The 12,843-nt window shown below is 38.8% G+C and overlaps 1 protein-coding gene across 2 annotated transcripts in view; it reads left to right on the top strand.

The window, feature by feature from the left end:
• The window catches only part of NUP58 (nucleoporin 58), a 53,976-nt gene that overhangs the window by 12,386 nt on the left and 28,747 nt on the right, over positions 1–12,843 (top strand). For both annotated transcript variants that reach the window (XM_042842873.2, XM_005286694.5), the window contains exons 6-12: positions 960–1,070; positions 3,569–3,593; positions 4,349–4,414; positions 4,789–4,963; positions 9,719–9,798; positions 10,395–10,513; positions 11,445–11,527. In XM_042842873.2, the coding sequence (XP_042698807.1) occupies positions 960–1,070; positions 3,569–3,593; positions 4,349–4,414; positions 4,789–4,963; positions 9,719–9,798; positions 10,395–10,513; positions 11,445–11,527 (659 nt within the window). The remainder of the gene's footprint in view (positions 1–959; positions 1,071–3,568; positions 3,594–4,348; positions 4,415–4,788; positions 4,964–9,718; positions 9,799–10,394; positions 10,514–11,444; positions 11,528–12,843) is intronic.

The following is a 12,843-nucleotide window of genomic DNA, read 5'->3' as shown; positions in this document are numbered from 1 at the left end:
GTATATACCCCTCTATCCTCTGCTGTTAAAAGGGAGGGTGCTGTTCCTGGATCCAGTGTGGGGTGGAGTGAGGAGCACTCCAATCTTTCATATTGGCCTTAGGTGTCTAATAAATATGGTATTTTTCCTCTTTTTATTATATTGCAGTAGTGCCCTGTGACCTTAGTCAGGCTTGAGCCTCCAGTGTGCAGGGGTTGTAAAAATACAGGAATTCATTTTCTCTATTCTGAAATACTTAGTGTAGTTGCTGTATGGAATGGAGAGCTTTACTTTCTTCCTTTGGCTGATGTGGGAAGGTGAGATCTTTTCATACCCTTTCCTAGCTACTTGGAGAAATGCCTCAAATCGTTACTTTCTCCAAAAAACTTATAGAAACGGGGATGAGAGATTCCCACTGTCACCCTCCTGTTCACACTCCCCCAAAATAATCGTCAGCTGTAGGAAATGGCTAGCTGCTAAGTGATGTTTATAAGAATGTTGTTCACTGCTTCTCAGAGAGCTGGGGACGGCCTCTGTGAAACTAACAAGATCTTTTTGTAAACTCTGGTCAATTGCTGTCTGTTGGCCACTGGCCATAGGAAAGACTAATGGCTCAAATTTTCAATGCTGGCTGCTTTGCATTGCATTCAATGCAATCTTGCATATAAAATGCAATTAAGTGGATATTGCACACTCCTTTCACTGTGTGGAAGTACTGTTGAAAAATAATGTATTAATCCTGAGTGAGGTAACATGACACAATATGCAGTGATGGTGCAAGTGATGAGGCAGGTAAAGATGTTAAAATTAGATATTTAGAACATTTAGTTCATAGAATAAATTGTTTTTCTTCTTCTCTTTACATTATTTTAGCTAAACAAATCCTGAAAACAAGATGACATACATAAATCTAATCACAATATATTGAAGCTAAAACACTAAATTATGTGTTACTGAAATACTTTTTGGGTTATTTGTAGGACTCGGACAGAATGCTCTGAGTTTGACTCTGGGGACGACTTCTGCTCCTTCAACTACTGTTAATGAAGGTCTTGGTGGCATAGATTTTAGTAGCTCTTCAGATAAAAAGAGTAAGTTATTGATACAATATTGTTTTTCTGTAATTTTTATGAAACCTTGCAAAATACTTAACTATAAAAATTCTGTTTGAAAGCACTTAGTTGAAAGATGTAAGTGAGGAGGCATTGATGGCTTGGTTTTTCTAACTCTTAATGGACACCATAAAAATAAAGTATTTTAAAAATGTCTTTAATAATCAAGGGTTGTTTTAAGATTGATAAAGTTAAAAAAGAAATTACGCAATGTAGTTGTTGCCATTTTGGTCTCAGGACATTCAAGAGACATGGTGAGTGAGGTAATGTTTTATTGCACCAACTTCTATTGGTGAGAGAGACAGAGCTCTTCTTGAGGTCTGGGAAAGGTACTCCCAGCATCACAGTAAACTGCATGGTGGAACAGATTGTTTAGTATATGTAGTTAGTACATGTTGTAAGGAACCGTTCAAAAGATGAGCTAGAGGGCTTAAATTCATTACTCTGCTAGACATAGGCACTGATTCGGTGGGAGCTTGGGGCTGGAGAACCCACAGAAAAAAATAGTGGGTACTCAGTGCCCACTGTCGGGCCCCGCCAATCAGCTCCTCCCCCCAATGTCTCCTGTCCACCACAATCAGCTGTTCAAAGGTGTGCAGGAGGCGCTGGGGGGGGAGGGGTGGAGCAAGGGCATGTTCAGGGAAGGGGGCGGGAAGGGGTAGGGTGGGGCCTTAGGGGAAGGGGTGGAGTGGGGGTTGGACCTTGGGGCGGAACGGCGGGTCAAGCACCCTCGGGGAAATTAGGAAGCCTGAGGAAGTGCTGCTAGACACTAAAAATCACAGGTTGAACACTAGATTTATGGCTTATTACTACGATCTGAACCACCTAACCTACTCTTTTTATTCTATAACTGCAGAGGTGTTAACAGGCCATGGTACCTTGAATAGTCCCTTACAATATGTGCATTTTGCGGTGACGCTGGGAGTACCTTCCCAGACCTGAAGAAGAGCTCTGTGTGTCTCAAAAGCCTCTCTCTCTCTCTCTCTCTCTCTCTCTCTCTCTCACACCAACAGAAGTTGGTCCAATAAAATATATTACCTCACCCACCTTGTCTCTCTAAAAGAAAAATAGTAATTTACTCTTTGCACTTCTCTTGCTGTGGCAATTTGACTAAGTTTTCAACTATTTTAACTTGTAGATTCTTCTACATAAATACAGTGCAACAGCTTGCAAACTTGGTGTAATGCAATGCCTCTGGGTGGATTGTTGGCAGCAAGGATCAAACTTGGGATCTCTGAGTCTTAAAGTATGAATCTCTACAGGTCTGTTGCCTCAAAGGCTGTGTCAGGCTCGCACATGTCCACATGTACTCTGACCACTTGGGAGTGCGGGGGAAATAGCGCTAGACTATAAGTGTGTGTTACAAATGCAAAGAACCTGTTTGAAAGCAACTTTCTTTCATTACAATGAATATTAAAAGTCATGGAAGCATTTCTAATCATTTGGGGTTTATGTAATTCTCCTTCAAAGTTGATTAAAATAGTCTGTAATCTTCTTATTGTCTTCCTAATACTTTACAGTAATATACTTTTAAAATAATTCCTTAATAAAATATTATATCAAAAGCAATTACAAAAAAGTACATTAGTGGTTACAGTACACTTTTTGCCAAGTAGTAAGTAAGGTTTATGGTGTTGATATGAGCATACATTAAGGGGGTTTGGTCTTCCATTTCCCGTGTCAGACACTAGCTAAACTAGTTATTCCCAGAATCTTAAAGCAAAGATGATGCATTTTCTTCAGTGTTCACATTATAGTTGAGTAATCTCTTGGTTTTTTGGGGGAGAGGGTAGTTAAGAGCAGTTGTTCAGGGTAGCTATTCCAAAGGCTGAAATAGTAGAATAGCAGGTTAGAAACCATATAAAATCCACCTTTGTGAATCTTACTTGAGCCAGCAGAAGTTTTATATTGTTGAACTATTGCTCTGTGACCCTGGTGGAGGGTATGTATTGCATGTTTTGTGAAAGAAGACTTTGCTAGAGGAGTGTACTGGTACAGTGGGAGATGTGGAGGAGGCCTATCACTTAAGAGCCATATAATTACCTATTACCATAATATCTGAGTGCCTCAGAATTATTCATGAGTTTAAAGTGACTCGCCTATGGTCACATAGGAGGTCTCTGGTGAAGCAAAGCATTGGGCCATAGTTTCCAGAGTCTCAGGGTAGTGCCCTCTATGCCGAACCATCGTTCCTGTTCAGGAGATCCTTGTCTGTAAAGCGCCATGCACCACAGTTATGCTGTCTAAATAAGATAAACTGTAAGTGCTGGGGGGCAGGGAATAGAAACCTGTAATGAAGGAGGAGGGGAAGAGTCAATTAAATTTTCTTCCAAAGGGGCTGACCTAATGCTCTGAGCCAACATGCACTGAGGTGAGTGATAGTCATCAGTCCTTCCCCGAAAAACTTCTTAAGGCTTATTTTGCTTGACAGTTGTTCAAGGTATCAATTCTTATATAAAATTATCTGTATCTTCTAGGTGATAAAACAGGAACAAGACCAGAGTAAGTATGTTTAGTATTCCTCTTTACATTCTATAGGTTCTTAGAAAATAGTGAAGCTTTAAAATGTTTCTCCTGTTTTTTCTTTGGCCTTTAAAAATGCCTATATACTGTGAAGATGCAATTATCACTTTTAAATACATTATGGGAGTTGACTGTTCTGATGAAATTTTGTAGGACTCAAATAGGTGGAGAGGGGGTCACTGTCCCATAAACCACAAAATACAGATCCAATGTTTCTGGTTATTACTAATTAGTTTGTAATAGCACCAAAAGTGTGCTAGATGCTTTCCAGGTGCAGAGGGGGCATAGTCCCTGTCTAGAGGCATATGTAACCTTAAATTTGCTTAGTTTAGCTTCATGTAGAAGGTGGTATTTAGTAGCTGGCATTCAGAACAGAGATAGGACTCCTATGGTCTCTCTGTTCCTGACTCTCTTGCAGACTCATTACGTGGTTTTTGGAAAATCTCATCATACTCATCTGTAAAATTAAACTCTTGCAAAACACTGAAATTGATCTAATCAGATATTCCTTCACCCATCTTACCTCAGTGAAGAATTAAGTAAGTTGGTGCAGTTCTTCACAATTGGTTTTATAAAAGGAAATTCAAATCATTATTACTTACTATAGCATTCATAAATTAGATACAAACGTGAAAAGCAGAATGAATATTTACAGCTCTTTGGCTGTTTAGTAATGGGGTAAAATTGTTTAGCAGTACTGTGTGTCTATGAATGCATATGTTATGTTTTGGCAGAGATAGTAAAGCACTGAAGGATGAAAATCTACCTCTACTAATCTGTCAAGATGTAGAAAATCTCCAGTAAGTATTTTCCTTATACTAGTTGGGATAACCAAATAATTATGTTGTCATGCTTTAAAGTAATGAGTGGTTTAATCACACTTTTAAACATTGTTTTAGATAGTGAGGATACACTGCTTATCTTTTGAAGGTACAAGATAACCCTTCTAAATATCTTCTGTTGAAGTTCCAGTTTTAGAATGTTGGGGGGGATGGTGAAATTATAGTATACTGTAGTTCTATAAAAGAGGCAAACGCTGAAATTATCACTCAGTATTGGTGGTTTGGGATTTCATCAAGCTTAATTTTATTTTTATTAAAACAGTACTCAAGAGGTAGAACATTTGTGTGCTTTAAATGTAACAAATTAAACTTCTACTTCCAACTTTTTTCAGGAAATTTGTGAAAGAACAAAAACAAGTGCAGGAAGAAATTAGTAGAATGTCTTCCAAAGCAATGCTTAAAGTACAGGAGGATATTAAAGCTTTGAAACAGCTTTTGTCAGTGGCTGCTAGTGGACTACAGAGAAACACTCTTAATATTGACAAATTGAAAATGGAAACTGCACAGGTATGTTAACAAACAAGTATGGTTTTATTAGCTCAAATCAGTAAGCATATGATCTCACATAAGGTGAGAGGCATTCAGTGCTGTCAATCACTCTAATATTAGAAGCTCAAATTATTTGTATATTGACCAGAAAATAGAATCATAGACTTTCAGGTCAGAAAGGACCATTATGATCATCTAGTCTGACCTCCTGCACAACACAGGCCACAGAATCTCACCCACCCACTCCTGTATCAAGCCCCTAACCTATGTCTGAGCTATTGTAGTCCTCAAATTGTGGTTTATAGACTTCAAGGTGCAGCTGATTGGCGTGGCAAGCCTGGGGGTGGGGGAAGAAGCTGGGGCGGGGAGCGGTAAAAGCAATTCCTCTCCCTACCCTGATGTAACGCGGTCTGACCTATAACACAGTGAGATTTTTTGGCTCCCGAGGACCGTGTTATATCGGGGTAGAGGTGTACCCTGAGATTCCCAAGAGAAGAACACTTAAAATAGAAATCCTATAATCACTTGTCTAGTCAGATGTAGGGATATTAATTACGAAGTCAGTAAAGCAGCAGTAAAAATTGAATTTTCTTTATTAAAAGCATGGCACTTAAGTCTGGATCTAGTTTATTTTGTCACCTTCTTATATTGCTCACTTGAGAAATATTTCTGCAGGGCAGTCTCTCTTAGTATAGAAGCGGATTAGAAATCGTGCTTTGATTATCCTAAGTGGAAGCAAACAAAATGAATTGAATCTGCATTTTCTTTCATGTTTGACATTTCATAAAATCTAATTATCACTGTAAACATTAGACTTTATTAAATGTGGCCTTTTCAAATCAATCTGGAATGACACAGGAATACCTTATCTCCTGTTTATTAGCAGTTGTGAGAGCTAGAAATAACTTCCTTGCTGTCAGGCTAGTTTGTGGTCTGTTCAATCCCAGCTTACTAGTATCTATTTTTTTCAGTCACTGAAGGTTCTAGGTTGTAAGAAAACAATGAAGTAAACAAACGCAAGGGTTTAGATAGTTTTCACTTTGTCTGGCAATTGGACATGGTTCTATACAACGTACACTTGGTATGTAGCTAACTTTAAGTGGGATGCTTGTCAGTCTAAGTCTTCACCTGGGGAGGACTGTGACAAGGTAAACACTGCTAGCACTTTCTTAAATTCAGAGTTAAAGGACCTATAGCACTTTATTTTCGACTACACTCTTAAGGATTTTGCTTGCTTTGCTACTACTCACTGTGGTATGTAACCGATCACTTAAATCAGCCTCTGTAGCAGATGACTATAGGATAGCTAATGTAGTGTCAATTTAAAAAAACGTCACCAGAGGAAATGCTGGCTGTTACTGAAATTAGGCTTATTTGCCTGTATCTGGCAAATTGGTTGAAACTATAACAGAATTATCAGTTGCATAGATGAACACAGTATGTTGTGGAGGAGTCAGTATGCCTTTTGTAAAGGGAAATGATGCCTGGCCAATCTATTAAAGATTTTTGAGGGTGTCAGCAAATATTTAGGAAGGAACAATCCGTTTCACACATACAGAATGGGAAGAGACTGTCTAGGAAGGAGTATGGCAGAAAGGGATCTAGGGGTTCTAGTGGATCACAAGCTAAATATGAGTCAGCAGTGTGATGCTGTTGCAAAAAAAGCAAATGTGATTCTGGGATGTATTAACAGGTGTGTTGTGAGCAAGACATGAGAAGTCATTCTTCTGCTCTACTCTGCGCTGGTTAGGCCTCAGCTGGAGTATTGTGTCCAGTTCTGGGCACCGCACTTCAAGAAAGATGTGGAGAAATTGGAGAGGGTCCAGAGAAGAGCAACAAGAATGATTAAAGGCCTTGAGAACATGACCTATGAAGGAAGGCTGAAATAATTGGGTTTATTTAGTCTTCTCTTTTCCAAACTGAGGGGGGACATGATAGCAGTTTTCAGGTATCTAAAAGGGTGTCATAAGGAGATGGGAGAAAACTTGTTCATCTTAGCCTCTAAGGATAGAACAAGAAGCAATGGGCTTAAACTGCAGCAAGGGAGGTTTAGGTTGGACATTAGGAAAAAGTTCCTAACTGTTTAACCACCCTGACATTGGAATAAACTGCCTAGGGAGGTTGTGGAATCTCCATCTCTGGAGATATTTAAGAGTAGGTTAGATAAATGTCTATCAGGGATGGTCTGGACAGTATTTGGTCCTGCCATGAGGGCAGGGGACTGGACTTGATGACCTCTCGAGGTCCCTTCCAGTCCTAGAGTCTATGAATCTATGTGGACAAGGGTGATGCACAGGATATATTTACTAGAATTTTCAGGAAGCTTTTAACAAGGTCCCTCACAAAAGGCTCTTAAGTAAAGTAAGCTGTCATGGGATCAGAGGGAAGATTGTCTTATGGATCAATAAGTGGTTAAAAGACAGGAAACAAAGGATAGGAATAAACTATCAGTTTTCAAACTGGAGAGAAGTTAATAGCAGAGTCCTCCCCCCAGGATCTGTACTGAGACAGATGCTGTTCAATATATTCATAAATTATTTGGAAAAAAAGGGGTAAACAGCGAGGCGGCAAAATCTGCAGATGATACAAAATTACTCCAGATAATTAAGTTCAAAGCAGACTGTAAAGACTTGCAAAGGGATTTCACAAAACCGGGTGATGGAGCAACAAAATGGCAGATGAAATTCAGTGTGGATAAATGCAAAGTAATGTACATTGGGGAAAAAATCGCAACTGCACATATGAAATGATGGGATCTAAATTGGCTATTACCACTCAAGAAAGATATGTTGGAGTTATTGTGGATAGTTCTTTGAAAACATCTGCTCAATGTGCAGCAGCAGTCGAAAAAGCAAACAATGTTAGGAACCATTAGGAAAGGGACAGATAATAAGACAGAAAATATCATAAATGCCACTATATAAATCCATGATACACCCATACCAGTGCTAGTTGCCTCATCTCAAAAAAGATAGTTTAGAATTGGAAAAAGTACAGAGAACGGCCACAAAAATGAGTAGGGATATGGAACTGCTTCCATATGAGAGATTAAAAAGACTGGGACTGTTCATCTTGGAAAAGAGATGATCATGGGGGGCGGGGGGGAATATGATCTATAAAATTGTGAAAGGTGTGGAGAAAGTGAATAGCGAAGTGTTAGTTACCCCTTCACATAACACAAGAAGAACCTGGGGTCACCCAATGAAATTAATAGGCGACAGTTTTAAAACAAAAGGAAAATACTTCTTCACACAATGCACAGTCAACCTGGGAAACTTGTTGCCATAGGACAGTGGTCCCCAACCTTTTTTGTCGGGCGGACGCCAGACGATGAGCTACCACGGACTGTGGCCAGCGGATGAGCATCTGCCAAGAAGCAGCAACGTCAATAGGCGTCACCACCAACAAGCAGCATCATCCAGAGGCGTCGCTGCTGATTTTTGGCGGCAACGGCTCTGGATGAGGCTGCTTGTCGGCGGCATTTCGTCGGATGCTCGTTCGCCGGCCAATACGCCGGTGCGCTCAGATGTCCAAGCAGGCGCCATGGCACCTGCGGGCACTGCGTTGGGGACCACTGCCATAGGATGTTTAAAGGATAAAAGTATAACTGTGTTCAAAAAAGAATTAGGATAAGTTCCTGTAGGATAGGTCCATCAATGACTATTAGCCAAGATGGTCAGGGACTCAACCCCCATACTCTGGATGTCCTTAAGCCTCTAAGTGCCAGAAGCGGGGACTGGATGGTGGGATGGATCATTCATTAATTGTCCTGCCTTGTTCATTCCCTCTGGAGCATCTGATATTGGCCACTGTTTGAAGACTGGATACTGGGCTAGATGGACCAGTGGTCTGATGCAATATGGCCGTTCTTATGAAACCAGTCTACATGTGATTTGTACTCTAAAGTGAAAATGATGCCAGTCCTATGTCTTGTAATAAAGTACTTTCTTCAACTAATAAAATAATAGTGGTTTCTAGAAGTTCAGTGGTATGTTCCCATAGAAGAATACAGTGAAGACAATTTTTTTCTTCTGCTTCCACAGCGATGTGTTTTCAGATGTTGACTAGTCAAAACAGCTAAGAATAAACAAGTACAGAACTAGATAACGAGAAATTCTTATTACTACAGTTATTAGAAGGTACTACAGTCAAATCACAGAAGTGTGTATCCTGTGATTATAATACTCTGGGAAGGCCGTCAGGAAGGCTTTAGTGGAAATGTTAAAAATAAATAAATAAATAAATTGTAAACTATTGGCTATGCTCTCTTAAAAATAGACAATTGGGTAATCTGTTCCCTTGTTCCTTCCTTTTAGGTGTGCTATTTCCTCCCATTCCTCTAATCTTCCCTATTGAAGTCTAGAAAAAAAATTAAAATTATTTTAGATGAAGTGTAAATTAAAATTTAGTTGTGATAGTATAGTACAGGATTTCCTAAACTTTTGAAAACTGAATCCCCTTTCAGGAAAATTAAACCAATTGTTCCCTCTTCAGCATTGCTATGTGTTGTGTTAAAGGCCTGCCCATCTTAAAATATATGTCTTTGGCAACCCTAGTCCCTGACATTTCAGGTTTTCTAAATGAGAGATTTTCCAGATTTATGCATCCGTGCCTGAAGGTTTAACATTAAACACTGCATGCCAAAAACACATCCAAGGAAAGAGCCCTCTGTGAAGAAGTAGTAGCGTTAGATTTTTTTTTCTTCAGAATTCATCTTTCTTATAGAACTATAGCATGTGGTCCTTTTTTTATTCACTTCATTTGCTTATTTAGGAGCTGAAGAATGCAGAAATAGCATTAAGAACACAGAAAACTCCTCCTGGTCTTCAACATGAAAATTCAGCCCCAGCAGAGTAAGTTACTGTATCTAACAGAAACCTGTATTAACCATCAAAAATGCATTACTATCTGTCTTATAAATAGATTTGTATGTTGCAATGTGTAATCTATTGCTCCTTTGATAGAGGCATCTGATAACAATATTTAAGTATAGCTATAAAAACATAACACATTAAATAATTAAAATCACAAATTGACCCAGCATCAGAGGATTGAAACATGGTATCCTATCCCCTACATTGGCCAGCAGTGGAGAGGAAACCATCTTCATTTAGTACTCGTTGTCTCCCTTTAAAATGTGAACACTTCTCTTTTATGGTAAACTGTTTTAACATTTTGTTCTATACCTTATTGCATTTACTGCATGTTTTACTGAACAAATGAAACCGTAAAAAAATCAATCTTAACAGATTCATACATCACCTTCAGGCAAAGGAAACACACTTTCTCTAGCATTGGAAGAAGAGTAATATAAAATAGGTTTACTGGAATACTGACAACAGCTTAAAATGATATTGATAAGTCCTGCAATTGGTGTAGACCTAAATAGTAAAAATGAAGTTGCAAAGGAGGGAAATTCAACAAGTGTGATCTGATTCTTCTATTCTAGCTACTTCAGGATCTTGGTTGAACAGTTTGAAGTACAGCTGCAGCACTACAGACAGCAAATTGAAGAACTCGAAAATCATCTTGCCACTCAAGCAAACAATTCACATATAACTCCACAAGGTAAAAAGTTCAATTTTAATGTTTTTACAGAAATCCTTAGTGTGTGTGTGTGTGTGTGTGACATGCATATTAGTTAGTTAAAGAGTAAAGTATCAGGATTCCTTAGTTAACTTTCAGAAATCATTGTTCATATGGATGTTGAAGTCACCCAATACAGTAAGTTTTAGGAACTTAAGCACCAGCTCAGACAACTTGACAGGAAGCCTGGGGCCTGAATTCCCACTTCAATTCTATCTTGGGACTTGCACCAAGTGGATACACTGAAAGCATTTCAGTTTTGTTCCGGAAGAGACCTGCATCTGAAATGTTATGCAAAAACACAGCTATCCTACTTATTTGACCTTTTTGGCTTACTGAGAAGAGTGCCCCTGTGAACAGAGCTAAATTAACATTGGACCAGTGGTTGTATCTAGTCATGTCTTGGAACTACATGCAGAATTGAGGGCCTCCTCTGTGGCTACATCATGAGCGGTTAACTTTTTAGTGAACTTTGAATATTCAGAGTCATGAAATTTTGAGTTTTAAATAAGCATTCCCAAATACAAGAAAATTTGGCTCCTTTTGATGTATCTTTTATTAGTATTGGCAAGACATACTGGTCCAATAGAGTTAAAATTTGGGCAGGTGAAATTCAAGTAAGAGGAGAAATGGGCAAAATTTTGTGAATATCATTCCGAAATTCTGTCGTCCGTTCACTTGTTAATAAGTCCAGACTCCTCTTTAAATAGAAAATATTACTTTATTCCCACACAGCTCCATTTGTTTTACAGGAAATATAGTGCTTTTTTTGTTTTTGTTTTTTCTTCATAGGTTTGCAGCAAGTTGCATCATAGAGCTGGTTGTTTTACCCTTGTTGCAGTATAAATTAATTATTTTGTCTCAATATTGCAGTAAGACTATGAATTTATTTGCTGATATACATGTTTTACAGATTTGTCTATGGCTATGCAGAAAATTTATCAAACATTTGTAGCTCTAGCAGCACAACTTCAATCAATACATGAAAATGTAAAGGTAGGTTATACTTCAAGAATAATATTTTCATATGTATTTCATAACCAAAAATGCTGCAAGCCATTATTCATGTCAACATTTCTATAACACTTCTCCTTTCTGTTTTTAAACAGAGTTGATTTAAACTATTCATTTAAGCTTTTTAAAGTGATGCTGCTAAATAAAAAGTTCATTCTCTGATGTGAGAGCTGGAACATATGATGTTCAAGCAGTGCGATAGGCTGGCTTAAACCACTATTATAAAAGTGGCAGAAGCTGTGACCACTGTATTTAAGGTTACATAATATTTTCCCTTTATTCCACTGTCTCTTCAATTGCTCGTAACTTTCTGAAATTTTGGGGGCTGACATTTTCTATACTTGCTGTTTGCCTAATGAGTGTTTGTTTTTATTTATTTATTTTTTTGTTTGACAATTCAAGCAAAAAATGAGTTAGTTGAATATGAGCAGAATCAGGGGAAGATACCGCTTTCCAGTTATAAAGTAATTTTGCAAAATAGCCCTTGGGTGTTCTGTTGAGAACAGCATTCTGGGTTCATTGCTGATTGAGATTCAATGGCTTCTTTAAGGAGGGCTCTAGTACAGCCTCTGCACACACAAAAAAAGTATGCAATATGGCCTATTCTCATTCTTACCCACAAAAAGATTTTTTTAGATCAGTAGAGAAGTCTATAGTAAGACAATTCTCACATTGTGTAAATTCCTCAAATTTCACATATCCTTGTTGTGATTGGGGCTATGTCTGTACAACTTTTGAACTCGTGTGCCAGGCTGTAAATTTCATTTTGAGTGTGCAGCCTTTTACCTACTCTGTGATCTGCTTGCCTGAATGTTGGGTTGAGATTCCAGAGGTCGGTGGTAAAAGCATAACAAAATAGTCATTGTGCGGAAGTGCTCTTCATTGAAATGTAATTGCTCAATAGGCTAGCTCCTCATACCCAGGAGAACTCCTTTTGTCAAGGGAGATGATGCCATGGCAATGAAATCAGGTGGCAAGGGTTTGTGCTCCAGTTGGGAAGCTGGCAGGGATGTCACATGATAAAGGAGGGGCTAAAAGATTTAAAAGGGCAGAAGCTGGTCTGCTCAGGAGCCATTTTTCTCTAGTCCCTGAGGGAGAGACCAGCAGCTTAATTGCTGATCACTAGAGCCCTGCAAATCCGCGGATATCCTCTTTGTATCCACAGATGCAGATACCCACAGACCGTTTTTTTTTTTTTCAGATCACAGCATGGCTGCAGATACAAATTTTGTATCCACACAGGGCTCTGCAGCACACACTAACCCGAACAGAGCGGCTGTCACCCAGCCTGCAGGCTG

This window comes from Chrysemys picta, chromosome 1, assembly GCF_011386835.1.
Source record: "Chrysemys picta bellii isolate R12L10 chromosome 1, ASM1138683v2, whole genome shotgun sequence".
NCBI classification, from domain to species: Eukaryota; Metazoa; Chordata; order Testudines; family Emydidae; genus Chrysemys; species Chrysemys picta.
The sequence above is the reverse complement of the archived record's forward strand: the minus strand, read 5'-3'. Positions and strand labels throughout refer to the sequence as shown.